At 39.8% G+C, this 25,673-nt stretch overlaps 1 protein-coding gene across 2 annotated transcripts in view; it reads right to left on the bottom strand.

Moving 5' to 3' along the window:
* ARHGAP26 (Rho GTPase activating protein 26) overlaps positions 1-25,673 on the bottom strand; it is a 415,883-nt gene that overhangs the window by 104,707 nt on the left and 285,503 nt on the right. For both annotated transcript variants that reach the window (XM_004686837.2, XM_012727989.1), the window contains exon 18: positions 2,131-2,290. In XM_004686837.2, coding sequence (XP_004686894.1) covers positions 2,131-2,290 — 160 coding nt within the window. The remainder of the gene's footprint in view (positions 1-2,130; positions 2,291-25,673) is intronic.

Genomic DNA, 25,673 nt, shown 5'->3' with positions numbered 1-25,673 from the left:
CCCTCAGCAGTGTACTTCGTCGATCTGCCTGTTCTGCTCCCACTGCCTCTGGTGAATCCTCTCACCCTCCGCATCTCTAGCCTGTATCCCAGTTCTGTATGAATAAATAAATCTTAAAAAAAAAAAAAAAGAACTTTAAAGCTTGAAACAACAATAAACACTTACTTTCTTTTCAATTTATATGGTCACTAATCCAGGAAAGACTCAGCACTGTGGTCTCATGAAACTGCATTTAAGTTGTCAACTGAGGTTGTATCTCCGAAAGACCCAATTAGAGTTCACATACATGGCTGGCAAGTTGGTCTAGATTTTGGTAGGAGGATTGTGTGACACCCTCATAACTTGATGGCGTGCTCAGCTCAGCGTGTAAGCATAAAGAAAATGCTACAAGGTCTTTTGTGATAAGTCTCCAGAGTCATACTCCATTAATTTTACAATGTCTTATGATAAGACTGCGATCAATATTCTTACTGGTCACACTGGACCCAATATCGGGATTCCATATTCACAGTACTTTAGGGAGTTAATAGCAAGAAATAAGAGTTACAGAGAGCCATTTTGGATACTAGCTACCCCGAAGTCAGTTCATTCATATGCACTGTCTACTAAGGGCCTGAGGACAAGGCAATGAGCAAAACAGACAAACAAGTCCCCTGCTTTTTGAAGCATGCATCCCTGTACAGGCCAGAAAAGCAACAGATCAAATCAATAGGTAAATTATATTGTAGGGTACAACTAGTAAGTGGTATGGAGAAAGGCAAAGTGGGATCAAGAAGGTAGAGGATGGTACTTCAGAGATACCTGAGTAGGCTTCACTGAGGCCTGAAAGAAGAAAGGAAACACAGTGTGTACTTAGATGGAGGAAAAGTGTGCCCAGCATTAGGAACAGCAACTGCAAAGGCCTTGAGGTGGGAATGTGGGCTGTGTGTGAGTACATGAATTGCAAGGCATTCAGTCAAGGTGGCCAGAGGAGCAAAATAAAGGAGCTGACAGTAGGAAATGAGATAAGGTCAATAACAGAGGAAGGCCTGTGTAGGGCATCCAATGGTCCTGTAAGGGCTCTGACTGTTATGCAGTGAGATGGGTAACTACTGGATAGTTTTAGGAGACAACTAATATGATATAACCTAATATTTTTTCAAAGATCTCACTCTGGAAGCTAATACCAGCATTATAGGCAAAAAGTAGGTGCAGCAAAATAAACCTGGAGATTCTTTAAAAATCCAATTATATTCCAGTGGCTTATCTTATACTGCTGTGAATGCAGGTAGTGAGAAGTGGTCAGTTTCTGCACTTATCTACCACAATTAACTCATCCTCCTGAGTAAACCATTTATTATTATTATTGCTGTTGTTGTTGTTGTTGTTATTATTATTTTCCAGTGCTGTGGTTTTCAAATGGTGCCCTACAGGGACCCTACAGGTTCTGAGAAGCTGCCTAGAGATTTGCTTCTAGGAGCTGGAAGGATGGGTAAAGCTTCATGATCCTTGTCCCAGTTTTGTAAGGGCCACTCTGTGTTGACATCCTTCATTATGTGGAGTGAGGGAGATCTTCTTAAGAAAGACTAAACATGCTAATTGCCTGAAAGAAAAGAGAGACCTCTGCCAAAATATACATACACACACCCACATACACAAACTGTATGAAAGAATGCACCATTTATAAGACTCAAAGGCAACTATGAATTAGTTTGTATCCACTACACCACAGATGCAATAAAACTGTAATGTGAAAACAGTTCAATATCCCTAATATAAAAAACAAAACCATAAAATTCTAAAAAGATAACAAAATAAAAAAAAATGGTAAAAGGAAATCTTTAAAATATGGCCCATAATAATACCTCCTTGGTTTATTGTGAGGATAAAATGACAACATAAAGTACTTATTAACATAGTTCCCAGCTGGAATAAATGTCACTGACCACTGCTGCCACCACTATAACCACCACTGTTGTCACCGCTGCCATCACTGAATGATTACCACCACCACAAGGACTACCACTATCAGCAATTTCATCATCATCATATTTCAAGAGCCATTAGCCATGCAAACCCTAGGCAAAACAGAATGCCAATTCCAACTCAGTTTCCCCCAAAGTGAATTCTTCACTCAAAGCCACCAATTACCTTTTCATGATTTTCTATGAGGATCTCAATGACAATGTTCTGAAATTTGATATCCATGATGGCTGCCACTGTTTCTTCTTGAGGCCGCAGGAGGGTGGGTCCAAATACTACCCCGAGGTTTGCCACAGTCATCAGATTCTGCTTGTGGTTGTTAGCAACACTGGGAGGGAGGGAAAAAAAAGAGGCACCGGTTGAGAGGCACAACATGGGAAAAGACAGCTGACTTCCCTGGGCCTCTCCTATCTTCAGACTCTTCACAGGTCAGGCTAGACCTTGCAACAGCATCAAGATGTCCTAGGAGTCCCTAAGAGATTTTTCTAGTCATATTTTCATCTACTGAAATTTCAGAAGTCTCCAGTATTGAAGCCATTTTGTTATTTCAGGATGGGATATTCCTTACCTTTCCCATTTTGCCTAACACAACCAACCAAAGAAACCACCTTCTAAAAAGTGAATCTTTACCATCCAAAGACCTGCTCTGCAAACCCAGGTAACTGCTAATTCCTTAGTTACAACTTTTATATTTGGCTATTGCTTAAAACACTGTGATCATTAGCATTTTTCTTTCATGCAAATATAAAAATTCTCAATAGCTTTAATATAATCACAGGCAGAATAGACCTAATTTTTAAAATGGGTAACTCTGGGCATTTAAAATGAAATTAAGAAATTAGGTACATTAGTTTCTATGCATCAAAGTCCCACATTAAACATGTGTTTTATATTAAGTGAAGATGTAGCATCAACAAATAAAAATGTACTAATGTATGTCCATGTACAGGACTTACATTGCAACTTACAGTCAAAGTCCTTAGATTTTGTGCACATACAATCAACATTAGTTGGGTCTGAGCAATTTGTTAAACACATATGCATATTTTTGGATAAATAACTACTCAAAACATGTATCTGAACTCCACACTCAGACCACCATGACCTAGTTATAACATTCTCATTTGTTCATTTGCTGACTGTATGTAAAAAATATACAAATTGTCTTTTGCCAACAAGTAAGTTAGAAGATTGTTCAGTATTATTAAGACAGTGTCTGGGACTTCTCTAAATCACCTGTTAGTAGAAGGAAACTTCATTACTGGAAACTAGAGAGAATTTGGACAAAAATGGCAGTTTGCACAGACATTCCCCTAGCATTTATCGCTATTTATACTAAGTATTTTTTCATACAATTCTATAAACGTTGGCACTGTTTCTCTTGTATACTTCTATTTTGTAGGAGGTGAAAAGATTCTACTGCCTTAAGTGCTGGTTCTGAAATAGAAACTTCATTGAAATATTACATCAACCAATTTTATCGCAGATGTATACTTTTCTGTAATTTTCTAGGGCTAAGAGTCTAATTTCATGAGGTACTGAAATCTATGAACCCTTAACTGAGGCACAGAACAGTGAAGTTGGGGAACAGGGGAGTGGGGGTTAGGGGGAAATGTTGCTTTTTGATCACCAAGCAACCACTGTAACAAGAAGAGTCACCACTGATATCCTGGCCTGTTTCTGCTTCCCATAAACAAACACTGTTTAAACGTCTACTGATTACTGTAGTTTGCCTCTCTACCCAGAACTATATCATATTTCTAGTATGAAAGCATTAATGCGGATGCTAAAGTTCTTATCCAACAAAGGGGAAAGACATTATCTCTATATCTCCATCAATCAGCAAGTTGTGTATTTACAAGCTGCTTGTAATAACATCACTTTCAACATCAGGTTCGGTGTGCAGGAAGTGAATTCCATGCCCTCAGGCTTCCCCTCTCAAGTGGGCTAAGTCATTAGACTTACTCTTCTTGTCACAAAAATCCCTATGTAAATGAATCAACAAGCTATGTATAAACTTACTTTTAAACTGTAGGTCAGTAAATAAAGATGTTTTGGATGATTATCATTTTTCACTATCATGCTTCTCAACACTATAAACATCTAAGTTCCAACTAGGCACTCTAACTATTATCTCCAAGGTCAACATTATTCTGGCTGCCACCACCAGATAGATATTGTCTACAATTCATCTCTCACCAAGTCATTCCATTGCAAGGACTATAAAGACCTCACATCTTGCTGGGTTGTTTGGGAGAGAACACAAAGACAAGGAGTACTTAAAACATTTAGCAATACTTCTATTGTTTTGACTGTTCTGATAATGATGATTATAAGCCCTTGGTGGGCTCCATTGTTTTTAATATAAAGTCCAAATACTTATGAAATAGCTTACCTTTTCCCAACTTACCCTTAAGGCCTACTCTGCCAACTCCCAGCTGCAGGTCCCTGAGTAAGGGACTCAATATGTCTAAGTCTAAGCTTTGGCCGACCTCCTTATCTCAAAATGGGGAAAGATTGGGGTGAAAAATACACCTACTTCCTGAGGTTGTTGAACAGATTTGATGTGATGACATGCAGAAATGTAGTAATCACTCTATAATACTTTATTATCCATTCTTTTTCCACTTGCACACCTGTGACTTCATCATTCCTCTCTGCCTAGAATGCTCTTACTCTTTCTTTGCTTAGCAAAGTTTTCATAGGCAAGGCCTAGTTCAATGACTGCCTTCCTTTCTGCAGTCTCTGGCTAGTGTTTCTCAATGTTCTACTATTCAGTGAGGACAGAAGTTTTGGCCTGTCCCTGTATTTATTATATTTTATTCATTTATTACTGCCTCAAGGTAGAAACTCTGCTTATCTTAGCTGATCCTTCCACTGCTAAGCACAGTTCTTGGGCCAGAAGAAGTAGAACAAATGCTTGCTGAGGTTTTAAAGACAATAGGAGTTTCTAAATATATGTAAAACAATTATTCTCAATACAGTTACTTACTCACCAAACTTCAAATTATTACTGATGATTTTTGGGGAATGTTTCTCTTCTATACAACTTCCCATTTCACAGTTTGGAGCTGTGCTACATTTCTTAAACTTAAATAATGAGTAATACTTACTCTGATTTGCAGGACCCAGTGCCCAAAGCATTTGTAAAACAAAAAGATATAGTAATTATGGGTAAGCAACTCTGAATATAAATAGACCTGGGGGTACCCAAAATAATTCATTTCCTTTTTAATAACCATTTTACTTTAGAACTTAAAAAACACATTTGTCTAAGTCTTATGAAACTTTTGGGGACAAAATCTGCACCTTTCATTACTAACTACCACTTTCTTTTGGCACACTGAAATAATAAATTGACCTGTCACTTGATTATTACTGCTCACAACTTGGTAGGGCTATGTTCATTACTCTAGAATGAATTATTAATGCCTGGAGGTCTTTACGTATCCTGGAGAGAGAGACCTAGACCTCGCCTCTGCTGGCACCAGCCATCTATCATAGCTTGATGAATTTACAGATGTGTGGGAGGCAGGCTGGCAGAGCACTGGGAAGCAGGGTCCAGCACAGGCCATGGGACCATTCATTAGTGAGGTCTATAAAACACAGAGAGCCAGATTTCTGGGTTGGTAATTGAGCTACTTGGGCTCCTCCTCACACAGTCCAGAATGTCGTGTTGAGTCTTGACTTAAAATCCACACACAAAAGTTTCTTATGTGTTGTACAACCAACTAAGGGAGTTTCTGACATGTCTATCAGATCCTGAGGTCCACATAGACTATTTTGTGGGTACTTCAAGAGGACTGCTAATTCTACAGACCTCCTTTGCAAGCTGCAAAAACAAAACAAAACAGTTCCATACTTAATTTTAACCTGGGGAAGACCCCACTCCATCTGTGACCTTTAAAAGTTTGCTCTGGAGTCCTCCCTGGTGGCGCAGTGGGTTAAAGCACAACACTAAGAAGTTAAAGCCATTTCAACATGGGTTCGATCCCCACCAGCCCCAGAGGTTATCCACATGGCGCAGCAGACCTCTCCTGACCTGCCCACTGCTCCCCTCAACAGTGTACTTAGTCAGTCGGCTTGTTCTGCTCCCTGCTGTCTCTCTGGTGAATCCTCTTGCTGCCCCTGCACCTCTGGCCTGTACCCCAGTTCTGTATGCATAAATAAATAAATCTTTTTTAAAAAAAAAAGTTTGCTCTGGGCCCTCCCTGGTGGCACAGCGGGTGAAAGCACTGCACTAAGAAGCTTAAGCCACTTCCGCCTGCCCCGGAGGTGACCACATGGCGCAGCAGACCTCTCCTGACCCGCCCGCTGCTCCCCTCAGCAGTGTACTTCCTCCATCTGCTTGTTCTTGCTCCCCACTCTGTTTCTGGTGAATCCTTTCACTCTCCGCATCTCTGGCCTGTACCCCAATTCTGTATGAATAAATAAATACATTAAAAAAAAGTTTGCTCTATCTCTCTTATTACAAGTGATGTTGAACATTTTTTTCATATGCCTGTTGGCCATCTGCTTTTCCTCTCTGGAGAAGTGTTTTTTCTAGCTCTTCTGCCCACTTTTTGATGGGATTGTTCACTTTATTTTATTGAATTTCGTCAGCTCTTTGTATATCTTTGTGATCAGTCCTTTATCATTAGTATTCTGTGCAAAAATTTCCTCCCAATCAGTGGGGTGTCTTTTTGTTGTGTAATGTCTCTTTTGCTGTACAGAACCACAAAGAGATACCTTCTCACACCAGTGAGAATGGCGCATATTAAAACAACTAGCAACAACAAATGCTGGCAAGGATGTAGAGAAAAAGGAACTCTCCTGCACTGTTGGTGGGAATGCACACTAGTACAAACACTATGGAAAACTGTTTGGAGGTTTCTTAAAAATGGACCTCCCATATGATCTAGTAATTGCACTCCTAGGTATCTACCCAAAGGTCACAAAAACATTAATTCAAAAGGACACCTGCATCCCTATGTTTATTGCTGCTCTATTTATAACCCAAAAATAAGATGACTGGATCAAGGTGTAGTACATATACACAATGGAATATTACTTAGCAATCAGAAAAGATAAACTCATGCCATCTGTGGCAACATGGATGGAGCTGGAATGGATCATGCTTAGTGAAATAAGCTAGAAAGAAAAAAAAAAATACTGGATAGTTTCACTCCCAACAGGAGTGTAAGAGATCAGGGAGAAAAAAGTTACTGTAATAAACTAAAAATGAAAACTAACTAACAACTATAAGCCAGAGACATTGTATGAAAGTGGAAAGGGCTACAGAATCAAAACTGAGGCAAGAAGAGCACATGGGATTATGATGATGGCACAGGTGAAGTGGTGATGGGAATTCCACGGGGGTTACAACTGAGATGGGAAAATGTATGATGTGAAGAATGATGTCTATATTACATCATTAAATAAAATATTTTAAAAAATATGTTATTTATATCATTTAGGACCCTCCCTGGTGGCGCAGCGGGTTAAAGCACTGCACCCAGAAGCTAAAGCCACTTCTGCATGAGTTCGATCCCCACCTGCCCAGGAGGTGGCAGACCTCTCCTGACCCGCCCGCTGCTCCCCTCAGTGTACTTTATCGATCTGCCTGTTCTGCTCCCCCTCTGTCTCTGGTGAAGCCTCTCACCACCCCTGAGCCTCTGGCCTGTACCCCAGTTCTGTATGTACAAAAAAAAAAAGTTGAAAAAAAAGTTTTTTATATCATTTAGATAATTTTATATCATTTAATAAAATATATTTTTTTTAAAGTTGAGAAGTAGGACAGATCCAGAGAGACATGTCTTCAGGTCTGGGGGGTCTGTACCCCTGATTCCCTAAATTTCCCTTATAAAGTGCAATTAATGAGGAAAGAGCATGATCTAATGAATAGGACTTGACCAGAGAACGTCTATGTTTCTAGGGAAAATGGAATGGGACTCTGGGTTGGTCTGATACCCTTTTGAGAGGCAAGTGGGGATAAATGAGGATGGTATGGGAGAGTATTATAAGGGAAGTAGACAATAGCCAACCCTCTCAGAGCCTGTAATGCAGAGATTCCCATGCTTCCATAGGGATTACATCTATTTTCCTAGCATTTAAATGAGAGCCAGAGCTCTGTAAGTGCTAAGCAATGCAGCAGAACCACAGACTGATTCAGATGCAACCCAATAGTTGCATAAACCTATTGCAGTGTTGCAAACCCAGCTTTCATCTGAAGGCCTGGAACAAGTGTTATATTGAGGAATGTCAAAGCTGGATACTGACTCCAGTGGACACGGTGTGGTGACAGATTAGCACTATCTGTGATGGGCTGGGTGGGTGGAGTAAAAGCACAGCAGTGCTTATCTGCCAGTCATTATTTGTTAACTTTAGATTCTAGTGTTAAATAAGGAAAATAAAGACTTGTAGGGTGTTTGAGAGTTGACAAGGAGCTCCACAACCAATTTTAATGTTAATTTTACCTTCATAATTCTGGTATAGTAGCTCTCAGACTGACAGGGATCCAATATAGGAGAGATATTTTCCTATATAACAGTTCACTAGTAGTGCATATATAAAAATACACATACACACAGACAAAAAAAAAGACATGTGCACATATATCAGAAACAAAAGTTTCAGGAAAAGTGTGATGAATTATATTTTCTACTCTTCTTTTTTAAAAAAATCTATTAAATTGATTTCACAATCTATTGAAATGCCATGACCTGTAATTTGAAAAGTGTTATTATTCTAGGGATACTGAATACAAATATTAGCTCTAACTTACAAATATAAGTAAAAGACAGAGAGGCAGTTCTGTACAGTGGGTGGAATCAGAAAAAAATATTCCCAGCTCTATGACAGTAGATAAGTCACTGGGCATCTGTAAACTCCATTTGTCTCTCACAAAACAGGAGCAGTAATACCTGCCCTCACAAACTTCCAAGACGGATTAAGCAAGAGTAGGTGAGTAAATCTTGGCAGGAAATAATAGCTTAATATAAGACAGCTGCTATTGTCACTGTTCCAGTCTAGGTAGTGGTCATAGTGGGAGTGGGGGCAGCAGAAGCTATGGTATAACTTGGTGAGGTCAGGGGGGATCCTGTCCAGGATCCTCTAGAAACCTGGCTGAAGTAAGGAGACATATACCCTCTAACTGTATTTTAAGGGCTTATAATGCCTGATCTATTTGCATTTTTCTTCTTTTATCTTTTCTTTTTAGAAATTATTATGAAATACTCCAAATCAATAGAAAAGTTCAAAATATATTATTACTTATTTCCCTTCTCTTTACTGAAAGTGGTCCTGGTGTGAACAGGCTGAGATTCTCACAGGAAGCTATAGCAAACCTGCCAAACTTACTCTGCCCTCATGGCATCAACGTGTCCCTGGTCTCCCTGGCAAGCCCTCCTGAAACTATCCAAGCCTACTTCCTTGCAAAGCCCAGTTCTCAACAGTCTCCTGATCAGAGGTCTCACAAATTGTTCTCCCTTCTAAATATTTGTGTTCCCAGTCACTTCTGTGAGAGATTTCTACACCAACTGCTTGCTTCTCACATGAGCCTCCGGACTGAGGGATGGATGCCTTATGAGGCTAAAGTAGATTCTCTGCAGCACATGCAGGTTGTGGGTAGATCCCAGTTTACCAATTCTGAAAGTGGCACGTAAGCTATAGTATCACCATTCTCTTTCTACTGTCCCCTTGGGAGTAGCGAAGCTTCAAGTTCTGGGATTAAGAAAGATTAACTAGAAATGAAGCTGTTGGAATCACAGTTTGTTTTTGGAGTGTGTGTGTGTGTGTGTGAGTGAGTGAGTGAGTGTGTGTGTGTGTGTGTGTGTGTGTGTGTGTCTGACCAGGCAAGTTTCACTCCCAGGGTTAATAATCTTGCTCCTTTCACCAATTCAAGTTCATCCTTAGCATATGCTGGGAGGTGATGAGGAAATTCCCCATCACTGGCTGCATGTTTTCGACTCAAACAGACTATGTCTGCACTGCCTGGCTACCACCTGGACATGGGGGGGTAGGACCCAGCTGGATTGTGCTGAGACGTTTCTGCCAAGAAAACTAATCAGAGTCATAAATATAACTGTTGGGCAGCCCCAAAGACTGGCACCAGAGTGAAAGTTTAAAATAACTGTTCTGTGTATTGACTACGGTCATGCTCACCAACAATATTCAACATCTTTCTGGGAATGGTTGTCTAGGCAGGAGGCAAGATTGTTTTTACTCTTTCACAGTTGAGGAAACTGAAGCAAAAGAAGTTAAGCACTTTGTCCATGGCCACAAAGCTAAGGAGAGGGAGAGCAGGAGGGGAATGAGGGTGGCCACTAAGCCCACACTTCACTCAGCACTCAGGTGTCCCCACGCAACTGTGGGTCAGTTCAGCCTAGGCTAAAAGAGGCATTCTTATTCCTCAGAAAACCCACGTAAGAAAGAATATATGAAATAATTATAAGTTTAAGTCTGTAAAGAAAAAAGTAGTCATTATAATCTACACAAAAAAATACACTATTCCATTATTCATCACCCATATTACTAAATTGGAAGTAAGGGTAAAAACAGAGAGAAGAGAGAGAAACAATTATGCTTGCATGAGTATTACTGGACTAAATATTATTTTTTTCCCTTCCTGCAGTAAAGAAATGGCAGAATGCTTGACAAAATCACGAGATGCTCCCCAATTGTGACAGCATTCCATTTATAGTTAGCTCACACAGAAGGCTATCTCCTAATAAAGAAAGCATAAACACAGTAAGAATGAGTGAGGAGAGCGCACTAAGAAAAAAGGAGGAGGGGCCAAATGGAAAACATACCAAATCGTTTCCACAGCACAAGACAATGATAATTATGGCCACAAGTTTGTCCCAGGCTGCACTGCTTGCATCCAAGGATCTCAAAGCTCTGTGAGTAACCAGAATAACTATCAAAGCCTTCTCTGCTTATGATGGAATATAGAAACTATATTCAGTTTCTATGTAATATCACTACTCAGACGTTTAGTACTGACCAACATCACATATGACAACTTTAACACCACTTGCAGAGGCCCACTTCATGCTGCACATTGTTCAGTGAAAAGGAAAGAGACCGGGGTGAGCGCAGTAAAGTCAAGATCTCACGTACAGCCTGCAACCTAAAGCAAGACTTTCAAAATCTGAGTGTGTAGCCAGTTCTATTTCCACACTACCTGATTGTAAAACACAGGCTTCTGACTGTTTTTAATAGAAAATTGAAAACTTTTGACTAGCCAACAAGATCCTGCATGATCTTACCTCTTCAGCCCCTCTCTATCATGTCCCTCTTTTGTTTACTAACCTCAAGGCTAGAAAATCTCTTTGGCTTAGATACCTTCCTTCAAATCTGCATCCCCCTGGTCGGGAAAGCCATGCAGTTCCTCTTTATCTCCCTCTCGGCTGTCACTCTAATTTCCTCAGAGGCATTTCTAGATGCCCAATGTTAGGCCAGCTATATCTCTTGATATAACTCAAATGTCTTAATTTTCGTTCCAAGATCTTAGTGAATGTCCTTTTTCATGGAATTGCCATTGGCCATCTTCCCACTTTCTAGAAACTAACAGAACAGGGATTACAGTAACTTGTGTGTCTAGCACCAAGTTTGCCCAAACCAGGTGTTCAGGGGGAAAAAAAATGAACACATGTATGCCTTGGAAGGACACCTTCTTCTAAGGATATCAAGGGTCAGCTGCACTAAATGATTGGTTTAAACTTTCGTGTAAGGATACTTTGCGGAATTGGGAGCCATCCTCCAGGGATGAACAGAGCCTCTCATCTTGACAGTGACAGCAGGTAACAAAGCAGGTAGCTGCCCTTGGCCACAGTGATCATGTAAAAGCTACAAAGGTCACATAATATGCACATATTATATATGCATTACCAAATGTACATTATATAGTGAATTATTAACTCACAGTGTCATACCAGTCTCCATGATACCTTCTAGGTTTGTATCTCCTATAGCACTGTCTTATATATTATCCTTTTCTGAAATCCCTTTACTTTCTGCCTGTCTGTGATTATTAAGACTGTCATCAATTATAACAGCAACTGACATTAAGCAAGCATTGGCTGTGAGTCACACATGAAACACTCTATCGATTATCTCATTTGACCTTTATAATAACTCTACAAGGTAAGTTCTATTACTAGTTCACATGAAGAGACTCAGGCAATTCAGAAAAAAGCACAAACGAACAAGACATAGAGCTAGAATTTGAAGCAAGACAGTCTAATATCTGACTTCAGAGCTATTGGTCCTAAATGCAATGTATATGCATTACATATCTTTACACTCTGTCTGACTTGCCTCTCTTCTATGTAGACTGATCTTACAGACAGCATGGGCAAAGAGAATCTTTTAAAAGGATATTCGGAAGGCAAACAGCATATCAGGTTCATTTCTGCCTACCAACAGCAGAAAACCTACAAGTTTTCCTATCAGTAAGAAAAGTAATATAGATCATGGACATTACTGGACCTATTCAGGAATAAGCCAGGTTTCATTTACAAGAATTCTACTTTTGCTGCTAATCTACCTAGCTTTTCTAAATTAGTCACAGTCATTTAGAGAGTACAACAGACCAACTAGAATTTTATCTGCCCTACATTGTCTCTGATACTTGGTACTGAATAGTCTTATGCACATGGAAGGAATATCTCCTAGATTTCATGGTTAATTGATTAGTCTTCCTCTCTCTAGTCCTGATTGGGTCAGGCTCCAGCCAATAGCTGTATTCTTGGATCTAATCCACAGACCCAGAGGAGGAAAAACAGCCCTCACATACAGAAAGACCTGCAGAGAAGCTGGCCCAAGGAACACTTCTTCCTGGAAAATTACTAAACTATTTCAAATTATATAACAATCAATTCTAAAATCCAATGTAATCACCATTTGCAAAGCATTTTACAGTTTACAGAATCCTTTCACATTCATTATCACTGATTTATTTATTTTGAAGCGTATGTTCTCAAATCTAGAGAGAAATGCCAGTGCATAAATAGAGGAGGTATGAAAGTTGCATATGTTCATGCCAACCTGATGTCATCAAGTGCTGAGAAAGCATCTGTTCCTGTTGATGGCAATACTTCCTTCAGTGTCTCAGCCTATCACCTGCTAGCAGGCACTGTCCAAAAAGGCAGGCCTTGGAGAAGTTGCCTTAGGACTTTCTACCAAGGAAGGAGGTACAAGGTGACCCAGCACAGAGACCAACAGTGCATCATCTACTTTTTTCAATTAACAAATATTTTTAAGTGCCTATTACGTGCCAGACACTGCTTTAAGTGCTGCATAAGTATAGCAGTGAACAAACCAGGCACCTCTGAAATTCCCGTTCTTATGAAGCTTACATTCTTTGGGGGGTAGAACAAAGAGCAAATAAAATATAGGGGAGAAATGGAGCACTGGGGGACAGTCTACAATTTCCAACCTGGTGGTCAGAGGAGGAGGCGTGGACTAACAACCTGAGGGAGGAAGGGAATAGGCCAGGGAGCTCTCTGGGAAGAAAGTTGCAGGAAGAGCAAACAGTAGATGCAGACGGCTCAAGTAGGAGCATCCTGTATGCTACCAACACCAAATGAAAGCTGGTATCCCTGTGGCAGAGTAATCTGGGGGCAACAGATGGCCAAGTTATTACAGAGATAATAACTTGGGGTGGCAAATCCTTGCAGGTCACCGTAAAAATTTTGTTTTCCAGTAAATGAGTGAAAATCAGTCAGACAATTGTGATCATAGAGATGGTATCAGTCACCAATCTACAGAATCAGAAAGATTTCAATTACTCAGATTGAAATGCTCAAATTCCATGAAGGAAAAGAATTTTACAAACTCAGGTAAAACCTAACAAATGAAGCCAAGCTATGTAAAAACCAGAATATAGCACTTTTCCTACTTCCCAGAGTGACTAAAATGTGTTGGGTAATTGAGTCTTTACACCTGTGTCTGTGTTAGCATGCTAAGTCTCCAAAGTTATTCAATTTTTCCCCTTAGTCACTGTGCTGACTTCAAGTAGGAAACTCAGAGGAAAAATGGAATGCTGAGTCAACCCTGAGCTACAGGCCACAGTCACTAATTCCCTGCCCACCAGGCCCCCAGGAACAGCATGGCATTAAACATGTCAAGTAAACATTTTTAGAGTCCATTGAATTTAACCATTTTAACAGTCTCTAATTAAATAGCAATCTTCTAAAACCAGATCCATATTACCAGCCCCATTTTTCAAATGAAATAGCAAGGACAAGAGAGCTAAGACAAAGGTGAAGGGACTGGCCCAAGGCCATGTGGCTCAGTTCCAATAAGAACAGACACTCAAGACACTAGCAGGCAGAGAATCCACTTCTTATCACATGCAAACCTCCTTTCTGCTTCTATGGATATGAGTGCAATCCTTTCTGGCAGAAGAATCCAATTCCACAGACAGGATTATGGGTAGTGTGTGTGGTAGGAGAGGTTGACAGATTGATAGGGAAACACACTCTCCTTCCTCCCCCACCACAACACATACATGTACACTACTGAATAATCCATCATCTTTCATGGAGATCTTCTTTATTAACTAAGGGAAATAACCCACACTCATGAACAGCCCTTTTTTGAAAAAGCAGTGTAACTTTCATCCTAAAAAAGAAAAGACAGTAATTTACTTTCTTCTTATGTGTCTGAAACAAGACTAAGGGCTGGTATTATTTCAGAGGGCAATGTACCCAACTGACTTGAATTTCTAAACCTACATTGTGCTTTCACAGAATTTTTGAATAACACATTGATATTTAATTAATGAGAACAACAATTATTTTGAAGGATCCTTAAAAGTTTATGATGCCTCAAGTATGGGCACTAAGAGCTGACATTCATGGGAAAGTTCTGCAGATCTATTAGTACTAACAAAAGAAGAAAAATATCCCAGGTCACCAACATCCATATGGAACTATTTATACAGTACATCAGCATTCTGTATGCCCACTGCTAAAGAACAGAATTATTTAAAAAAGACAACACATTGTTCACAGCTCAGAAAAGTTTTATACCTACTACTTGCCCCTTCTTGTGAAGCTCTGTAGCAACAGCTCCTAGCTTCTCCCTTTACTAAACTGGTATCTTTAAAAATTCAATAGAAGTTCAAGACTAAATAAAGCATCTCATCTTATTTATTTGTACATACATAATAATTCTGTTTATCAATAATGGTGCATGTTAGAATAAAAGTGAATACAAATGCTTCACTTACATTTATTGCCTTCATCACGAAAACAATTCATCAGGGAATAATGCCAACAGAGTTCTTACTGCAACATACACATGGCAAAACCTGCTTTATCCTCCTCATTAAGCACAAAACTGGAAACTCCCTGAATCCTGCTACCTTGAAAGCAAATTATAAAACAAAACAAAGTATAGTGTTGACATACAGGTACTAGATATCCAAAGTGAGAAAACCAACATTAAGCAGAGAACAGCAGATAGTCTGTTAACACAGAGACCAAGTGATTCTGACAGTGAAGGTGAGATGTGGCTCCAGATCTGCTCTGCTCTGTGTCAAGTATATGTTTGGTATAACTGTAAATACTGGAATCCCTGCCACCCATTTTTACACACAACCCTGAGTACACCCGTGGCTTCTGGCTGCTCCCTCTGCCAAGACATCGCTGTGGCCCCAACCCAGTTAGGAAGCAGCTCCTCTTGAAAACATGTCCCTAGCAGATGCCTTGCTCAGTCTTGCAAACAGAAGGATACCTTCCAGATATTTACATAGTAGATAACCATACCACAATGTTGCTGACATGCCCAGCATTTGGTTGGGTTATGTAAAAAGTTAAGTAATCATTAAACAAAGGTGAGAAACAAACCAAAGAGAGAGCCTTTAAAATGATGACTTGTGTTTGGAAATTTGAGGGAAGAGAAGGAGCAAGACTGAGGGAATTCTGCTACTCTTTAGGTACTATTCAGATAGATCATTATTAACACATCAGATAATCACATATATGATCAAAATGAGATTTCTCCAAGAAATGATATGGAAAGATAAAAACTGATGCTTAAGAAAACAAGTTGCAAATGGCTTTAACAACATCGTGCACTAATTCTACACTTACTGTCTAGTGAAGCCCCCATCCAATGAAAAGTTCTTCATCTTTCTGACCAACTGAAGAATGTTTGCAGCTGTGCTGCGGACATCAGACCTGAGGGCACATGGCATGAGTGGGCCGTGATCCATACTAGTTAGCTGGAATAGGCAGCAAGTTTGGACACTCAGACCTATGTGTCTCCCACATGGTCTCAGCACTACAAACCTTTAGACCTGGTCAAACACATCCCCACCTGGCTGTCATTTTCTTTCACACATCCACATATGACTCCTCCACCCTATACCTACAGAGAAGTAAACCCATGGAATCAAATATTTCTATCTTCTTTACAAAAGAACAAAAGAATTAACTTAATGTCACTAGATGTAGTTTATGTCAGTTTGCCATTTTAAAATAGTTTACTTTTAGTGTTTCTTTTGCTGCTATCATTAAGGGGGAAATGAATACATAATTTTTGCACAGTTGGAGTGTAACCTGTCTGCGCATGCCCAAGTATAGCCCAACCCAGAACAAGCTCTGACGCTGATCTCCTCCAACTCTCCCCAAAGACCCACCCTGTAAGTATCTCCTATTTCCTTTCGAGAAGCCAGCCTAAATTCTCCAGACTGGCACTGACTTCCTCATACATGAGTCTCCAATAAAGCCTTGCTTGGTTCAACTATAACCAGAGCTTTCTGCTGAATTCTTTCCTAAGGGGCAAAGGATCCACTCTTAGGTTGGGATCTGTTAGAAATGGAAGAGCATAAAAAACTTTCAATACATGTTACCAACTGCTACTCAGGATAATTGTATCAACTTATATTTTCACAGGGAAGTTTTAGTATGTCTGCTAAGTCTATTATTATTTTGAACATTTTAAGAAGTAGTAAACAAAAATATGCCTATCTTATTTTAAGGTGCATTTCTTTTTTTTTTAGTAAGGACACTGAATTTTACCTCCCAAATCTTTATAGATTAGTAATTTTATTGAGAACCTAGAGATAACAATTAGTGTCCAACAAAGTGGACCAAAACAATTAGGTAAATAATAAGACATATGAGGCAAGCAGGGCACCTGACTTCCATGTTTTTAAAAACAAGTAACAGCCCTAATCTATGAACATACTCCTAGACAGCAGGTCCTAGCAAAAAGCCATTTTGTCAAGATCATGAAGAACAAACAAAACTGGGTGATGTAGAGCAAAATGATATTATTTGAGTAATTGGTTTTATTAACACAGTGTTTCACTTAAATCACACTTACCCAAAGCCTATCCATGATGCTAAGTAAGGACTTACTGTGTCTATAATCCTATTTATCATTCAGGAAATCTAATGAGAAAGAAAAATACTACTGAGATATTAAATCCTTCTCTTATGAAACTGGACAAGAGTGAATTTTCCTGGCTTTTTTTTGGTGAAGGTGGACAACAAAGTCTACTCAGAACCCCCAAAAAGATGGGCCAAAAGGGGAATATGCTCATCTCCCCTCACCTGCTTTGCAGGGTCTATGAAGGTAAGAACCATGTCTACCTTGTTCATCAGTATATGCTCAGCAACCTGGAAGGCCAGGTGATTAATAAATATTTCCTAGGGGTACTTTCAAGTTGATGGCCATGAGACCTAAAAGGTCACAACCTTAAAATATTTAGCCCCACTGATTTCAATACATCCCATCTGTCCCAGTAACTTCTCTGGCTGTTGGACGGCACCACATAAATGTTTGTGGCTGCCACAGAGGCCAAAAAAAGACTGTAGTATAGTATCTCCCTAATCTACTTCACAGTGAGGTTGTAAGGACAAAGTGGACATGAGGTGAAAGAGTTTTGAAAGCAATCCAGTGGTATGCAAAGCAGGAAGAGGAGAAGGGGAGGAGGGAAAGGAGGAGAAAGAGGAGAAGAAGAGAAAATGAAGACAAATTTATACAGAATTCTCAAGGAGTAGAATTGATGAGTACATGCAGAGAATGTTATCATAGCCTTGATGAGAATTAAGCTTCTTCTCTGGTATTCCATGAGCTAGTCACTGAAAGAGTCTGTCTCCTAGGAGTCTGGGTGAGCAATACAAGAAGCACAGGGTATAACCAGGCTGTGGTCCTACACACCAACTTTTAATTGTGAGCCACAGCTGTTGGGCCATTTATTACTCAAGAGTTCTTGATAGATTTTCTCTGTCTAGTGTGTTCTGCAGCTTCTCTAGGATTTGTGTTGTGTGTTTGGTTTTACTTTTCCTTTTGGAAGCTGCCGCTAACTACTGAATCTGATGTTTCTGATCGCCCAGTTTAAGGTCCATCCAGAAGTTTGGATCAGTGTGAGTTGGGACAGAACAAAATCTGACAAGGATCTGTTCTAGCCAAGAGTCAAAAACAAGCAATCTTCTGCATGTTTAGGATCCAATGCCAAGGTCTTTGTGAGGGTAAACCTCAGGAAGTGACTGAGGTGGCATTTCTAGATGACCGGAGATTCACACTGGTAATTCCCAATCAGGCAGATTATAGTTTGCCAGGAGGGAGCTCCAAGCCTGACATGCAGGAAGGGAAAAGAGAGGTGGAGGAAGACTTGCATGGGCTGGAGGGGACATTGAGGTGCCAAGAGCAGGGCAGTGTCTCTGAATAGTTTCTCAACCTGAAGAACAGAGGGGGCCTTAGAGGTCTGTGTCCTTGACTCATGGTTCTGCTGGCTCACAGCTCTCTAGGCCACTCAGAAGCAAAACAACCTACTCACCTATCTATAACATATAGTTTCAATTATGAAAAATGGCAGTAATCACTAGCAAAAAGCCTGCTGGAGGCTACTGCTGCTCCTGGTTATTGTTCCATGCTCTCCAGACTTCTGTACTCCCAGAGTCACTAAAGTCCCCACCTCCTCCCACCAACTAGAACTTGTTGCCATGGCAGCTGCTTTCCCCCCTCTTAGGAAGGGCATGCTCCAAGCTATTATGAAAATAAAAAGCTTTTATATTTCCTGACTACCTTCCCTCCAGCTTCTCTCTGTGTCTTGTCCAGTTAAGTTCTAGGAAGAGCATGCAGCAGAAATTGAAATGTGGACATTTCAATTACAGTAATGGAATAATAATAATAATAATAATGATAATAATAACCTAGTTCCCACACAGAAAAGGATAGGGAAAAACTGTTCAAGCAACAGTATGTGTGCTTGGTTTAGGGAAAAAAAAAGTGAAAAGTAATTAAAGAAAGACATTCTCTGAAGAAATTAGATCTTTAAAACCCAAAGCACTGAGTGGTAGAATGCTAAAGAAAGGGAAGGGAAAAGTCCGTATTGGTGATAGTTAAGGAGAGAATCAAAGGAAGGAATCAGGACTGTCTGGAGACCTAGTTAAGATACATTTAAGGACCACTTCCCTGTGATAAAATAGAGGGTAGTGTGCCTTAGGTAAAGGCCTACAGTATGAGACTTGTTGGCATGCAGCATTTTTTCTATTGTCCTTAATTTTTTTTTTATGAGTTATTTATTTGTGCATACAGAACTGGGGTACAGGCCAGAGGCCAGGGGCGGTGAGAGGCTTCACCAGAGACAGAGTGGGTAACAGAACAGGCAGATCGACAAAGTACACTGCTGAGGGGAGCAGCGGGCGGGTCAGGAGAGGTCTGCGGTGCCATTGTGCATCACCTCTGGGGTGGGCAGGGATGGAACTCTTGCTGAAGGGGCTTAAGCCTCTTAGTGCTGTGGTTTAACCCGCTGCGCCACCAGGGAGGGCCTGTCCTTATTTCTGTGTATGCTTCCATCCTGCCAGCGCTCATTTCATTCACTCATAACTCTGCTGTGACTGTCCACAAGGGAAGTGTGTTCAGGCCTGTGACTCAGCCAACCCAGGATTCAACCAAAATGAGGGAGAGACAGCTGCAGAGGCCTCTATTTAAATTCAGAAATGGCAATACAAATATCCATTCACATAGAGAAAGCAGCAAAGCAGCAACTTAGGAGTCAATTCCACCAAAGTTGAAGAAAATTCATTTTCTGTCCAAAAAGCCAGAGTACACTAAGGCAACTGCCAAGCAGTGCTGACCTGGTTCTATATCTAAACCAAAACTGTAAGAAAAAAGCCTAATTCCCTAGGCAACTGGAGTAATCAAGCCCAAAATGACAGGCCTTAGATAAGCAGAACAAACGACATTCGGCTATGAAATGGCAAACCTAACGGCTCTCTGTCTAAAACCACCTTCACAATAAAACAGTGAAGGAGAAGAATTTATCATTCCACCTGCTAGTGCTCTCTGGGACACTAGGTGTGAGGGGAAGGCCATGTCCTCACATTCATTTGCTCCTGTTCGATGCCACCCAGGCCATGGCTGTTGGGCTGTTGTTGTTTCAAGAGTTCTTTATGGATTTTCCCTTTGTCTAGAGGGTTTAAAGCTTCTCTAGGGATGTATTTGTGTGATTCTTGTTGTATTTCTTGTTTCAGAAATTTCTGTGATTACTGAATTTCTCTCAATTGGAGAAAACACTCAATCATTACCTTTTCAAATACTACCTCTTCCCCTTAAGTCTCTTACCAGCTTTGTTTTAGTCTGATATTTATCAACTGATTTTTAATTTTTTTTAAAGATTTATTTATTTGTACATATAGAACTGGGGTACAGGCCAGAGGCTCAGGGGTGGCGAGAGGCTTCACCAGAGACAGAGTGAAGAGCAAAACAGGCAGACTGATGAAGTACACTGCTGAGGGGAGCAGCGGGCGGGTCAGGAGAGGTCTGCCGCACCATGTGGTCACCTCCGGGGCAGGCGGGACTTGAACTCATGCGGAAGTGGCTTCAGCTTCTCAGTGCAGTGCTTTAACCCGCTGCGCTACCAGGGAGGGCCTGATTTTTAATTTTTAATGATTTTTTAAATTTCTCTATGTTCTTCCAACTCTGCCTGTTATTTTTAAGCTCCCCTTGTGTTTTTAATTATTTTATTTAATTTTAAATGTAATCACTTTATGGTTCTTATAGGATTTTCCTATTATTGTGTTACGATTTGAAGTTCATTGGTTTTGATATTCCAATAAATTGTCTCCACTGGCTCTAGTACATCATAGATTGTTTCCTTGTATAATTGTAACTTTGAAACTATCTACAGAGGTAATTAATTTATTGAACTGCGAGACATGATAGTTTTCGTACATGTTCTACAGTCAGTATTCTATCTGTCCCACTTAGTGATATAGGTAAAATAATTCTGAATATTGTTTTAAGTTTTCTTTCAGCTATCAGGCTGAAAAAAATTCTGTATTGTACCCTTGTGCTGGAAAGATTTTTTAAATCTAGATTTTTAAATCTAGTCCACATTTTCAATGAGGGTGAAGCCTCTTAGGAGAGATCCCTGAGCTAGTAGAGGTCTCAGTTTCAACTACTTCCACCTTCAAGTTATTCCCACGTCTCATCTCCACTCCCACAAGATTTTATAACTCAAATGAACTGAAACTTTTGACTTTACATTCCTGTTCTCAACCCTTATCCCCATCTGCCTGGGGTGGCCACACTGTCAGCAGGTCTACCTAACTTTTGCCTCTTTACTACTTCTAATTCTTAAGTTAATAAAAATTTTTTTAGATGTTTATAAGAGACAGGCACAATTTTCAAGTTACTTCTGCTTTAAAAGAACTTGTCAGATTTTTAGACACTCGTTCTATAGATTCAGGTGAATGTACTTTAATATACCCACAGTGAAATACCTGAGAGTAGCCCTCCTCTGAAGAGGTTACCAGAATGAGCATACTTATTAGAATGCTCTCTTGTGCTTTTTATTTTAGCTAAGACAGTCATTCTCAAAGCCTGGTCCATGGAACCCTGGGTAAGCTCCCACACCTTGTCAGGGATTCATTCCATGAGATGCAGAAACAACAATGAGTTGAAGCTAGAGCAACAGTAACTGTATTCTATATCAGATCAAACTAAAACAAGAAACAGTCCAGTTTTACTTTAAAATGCCCTTGATAAAACAGTAAAATATATTAATTTTATTAAATTTTGGCCATTAGAATAGATTTTTTTATATATATCGCAATGAGGTAGGATATATACATACTGTACCTCTGCTGTGTACAGTATGCAGTTGATTAACTGCTTGAATTGCAACTAAGCTACCTTCTTTTTCCTAAAACTCCATTTTAACTTGAAAGAATTGTCAAACTAGTTATTCAGAGTTTGACAGATATTCGGCAGCTATCTTCTCAAAAACAGACCGAGTAAGTCTGCCACTTGAAGGAAAACAAGTGACAGTATTTGTTGCATCAATAAAATTCATTCTCTCAAGCAAAAAAATGTAATTTTGAAAACTTGGATCTGCCACCATGAACTTGACAGCCTCCAGTAATTATTTTTTTTTCAAAAGTGAGATTACTGGTGACTATAACAAATGTGTTTAAAAAAAAATATTGGGTGATGAAATTTTCCACATCAGAAGATCTGCATAAGTCAGTGTACCAATATTTTCCAATGACCAATATATTTTTTTTAAAAATTCATGTATAATAAATAGAACTATTAAAATTGCAAGACAGACTAATAGTTTTTAATACAATCATGTATGAAAAATTCCTATGTATGATTTCATTTTCCTTGCTGTGCTGTGATAAAGTTTTAAAAATTACCACTATTAAATTTTGGTATAATAAGAAAAAAGACTATCCAAAATTACCTGAAAAAGTTATCAAAGTATTTTTTTCTTTTCCAAGTACATCTATGTGTCTGGGCTGATGTTTTCTCATCTTCTTTGACAACAAAATGTATGGACCATAATATGAATGAAGATACTATGATCCAAATATTTTCTATTTGAATAACTCAGACATGAGATTTTAAAAAATGTAGCATAATGACTTTTCATGGATTAATGCTAAAATTTTATAAGATTTATTTATTTTTTCGTACAGAACGGGGGTACAAGCCAGAGGTGAAGGGGCAGTGAGAGGATTCACCACAGGCAGAGTAAGAACAGCAGATCGACGAAGTACACTGTTGAGGGGAGCAGTGGGCTGGTCAGGAGAGGCCTGCTGCGCCATGTGGTCAGTCCAGGGCAGGGGATCGAACTGGCACTAAAGCGGCTGCAGCTCATTTGTTGTTCTACTTCTTAACCCACTGCATCACCAGGAAGGGACCAGTCCTTAATGATTTTTAAGAACACAAAGAAGTACTGAGACAGGAAAGTTAAAGAACTGCTGAGCTAATTAGATCATCCCATTGATGGGGCTTCCTTTTGGGGTTGAGGAAAATGTCTTGCAACTAGACAGAGGTGATGGCTACATTACATGTTCAAAGAACTAAAATGCCACTGAATTGTGTGCTAAAATTGGTTGGTTTGTGTTATATGAATTTTACCTAAAAAAAACAAACAAACATATAAAACTGTGGAACCACAAGTCAAAAGCCCAGCTGATGGACACTCATCCCTTTTCACTGAGTGACACCTGTACTATGCACCATGGGATTATCACAGTTGAACATATTACTTGAAAATAATGAAGACCACAACCAAGTATTTACCATTTGGCCAAACCTCTGGGTTTTATCACCCCCATGTTATCTCAGACCAATAAATGTAATCAGTCAAGAGCCAATACAAGAGCCATCTGTCTCCCTGAGAGTGTCGTGTACCCTATATGCTGTGAGAGAAACAAGAGTGAGGAAAAAAGAAATCAGAGGTGCTACCTGCACTCATAGGCTCATAGTTTAGTTCAAAGAAAAACAATAACCTGAAAGTAGCAGAAATTAAAGAAAACATAGGTTGTGAAGAATACTTTATGAAGGAAAGGGGTACAATGTCTGAAGCATGTGCAAAAGAGGATGCTGATGAAACCGATGCCCACAAGGAGTTCCTGAGGACCAGAGCACCAGCTTCACCTGGGAACTTGGCAGGAATATCCTATTTCAAGTCCCTTCCAGACCTAGTAAAGAATCTGCACTTTAACAAGTGTCCCAGGTAATTCCTGTTGAAGAAGCACTCACTGTTCCAAAAGTGGGTAGGAGATAAAGGAGAATTATCCTGGTAGAGGTAATAGACCAACCCCATAAGGCCAGAGAAAAAGACATGTTTGAAGAACTCTTGGAAAGCATAGAGCAAGGTGGGAAGTGAGTGAGGGAGCACCGAGCAGGAGATATTACAGACAGGCTTATATTGAGGCCAGTCACTAAGTAAATAGACAGGTAGAGGGAAAGCAATCTCCTCTACCAGGCACACCTTTCTGGCACTAAAGTGCTTTCAAAACAAATACAACAATTAGATACTCATTCTTTTATAGTTGCTGAAGGGCAAATTCCTTTAATTCCAATGAAAGAACCAAGTTATTTTAGCACAAGTGGTAACAGCTCTGATTCTCCACAATGAAACAGCAGGTCAGCTTGCTGTACCTTAATCTAAATGTATATAAAACATGGTTAACACCTCGATGGCTCAGCAGAATCTCATAACTAGGAAGGCCTGAAGGCGCCAGTAACTGCAAATTCTAGATTCAGCACAAACCTAAGGCATAGTGTATCTGAATCTTCTGATAATAAATAATGCCACTGACTCTGATGAACACTTTATTTAGCACTTGAGAAACTTAATGGAACATGACCCGGCAAGTCTGCAACTTAGCAGACTGCATTGTGGGGAGCTACACCAAAGAGACAATATCAACAAATACTTGAGAGACAGACAGATTTGGGACTGGATTCAAAATTTGAAACATGTCTCCAAGCTTTCGAGAGTTAGGTGAGCATGTGAGTAAGCCACTCATATCCAACAACCCTCTCTGTATTAACTAAAATAAGTTTTGTGGAATGAAGACCCCCAATAAGAGGAAACAATCACAATGTGGAGTAAGGCTGGAAAAGAGAACTCATAACGGAAGAATGTGAGTGAGCAGCAGTTAGAGTGCTAGGAAGAGCAGGAAATATCTTGATTATTACAAGGAAGACAGTCTCAATCTCCAGTTAATAATCTCTAGAACAATATCTAAGGTCCAGAGAAACCCAAGCTCAGGTTTTACCACCTGAGAGAACTGTTTACTTTTCATCACTTCATGAACTAGAAATATTAGCAAAAGTTGCTTGTATGAAAAATGAAAAATAAAGATGGGGGCCCAAGCTCTTTCTCCTACATTGAAATTCTCCATAAATGAGAGGCAACAGATTTGTGTCAGTTTAACAATGCCAGAAAAGATGGTTTCCACCGAGTTCAAATTTAGATCTTTAGGTGAATGAAGTCAGCTCTCTTGTATCCAAAAACCATTCTTGGTTTGGGAATACTCAACCAACATATTTTTTTTAAGAATTTATTTATTTATGCATACAAGAAGTGGGGTACAGGCCAGAGATGCAGGGGTGGGAAGAGGATTCACCAGAGACAGAGTGGGAAGCAGAAGAGGCAGATGTACTGAAAAACAGTGCTGAGTGGAGCAGTGGGTGAGACAGGAGAGGTCTGCTGCACTATGTGGGTCACCTTCCTGGCCGGGGATTGATACCCTGCTGAAGTGGCTGTGGCTAGCTTCATAGTGCTCTGCTTTAACTTGATGCATCACCCGGGAGGCCCTAATCCTCAACCAACTTAACCAGTTTCAATTCAACTAAAAGGCATAGACACTTAGTTCAAACAAATGCTTTGAAGCACTCCATATCTGCCATCCCTTACCTCAAAGAATGAGACAAGGACAGCCTTAATAGGATCTGGCTTTCTG

This window comes from Condylura cristata, unplaced genomic scaffold, assembly GCF_000260355.1.
Source record: "Condylura cristata isolate star-nosed mole 26May11 unplaced genomic scaffold, ConCri1.0 scaffold00021, whole genome shotgun sequence".
In the NCBI taxonomy this organism is placed as follows: domain Eukaryota; kingdom Metazoa; phylum Chordata; class Mammalia; order Eulipotyphla; family Talpidae; genus Condylura; species Condylura cristata.
The sequence above is the reverse complement of the archived record's forward strand: the minus strand, read 5'-3'. Positions and strand labels throughout refer to the sequence as shown.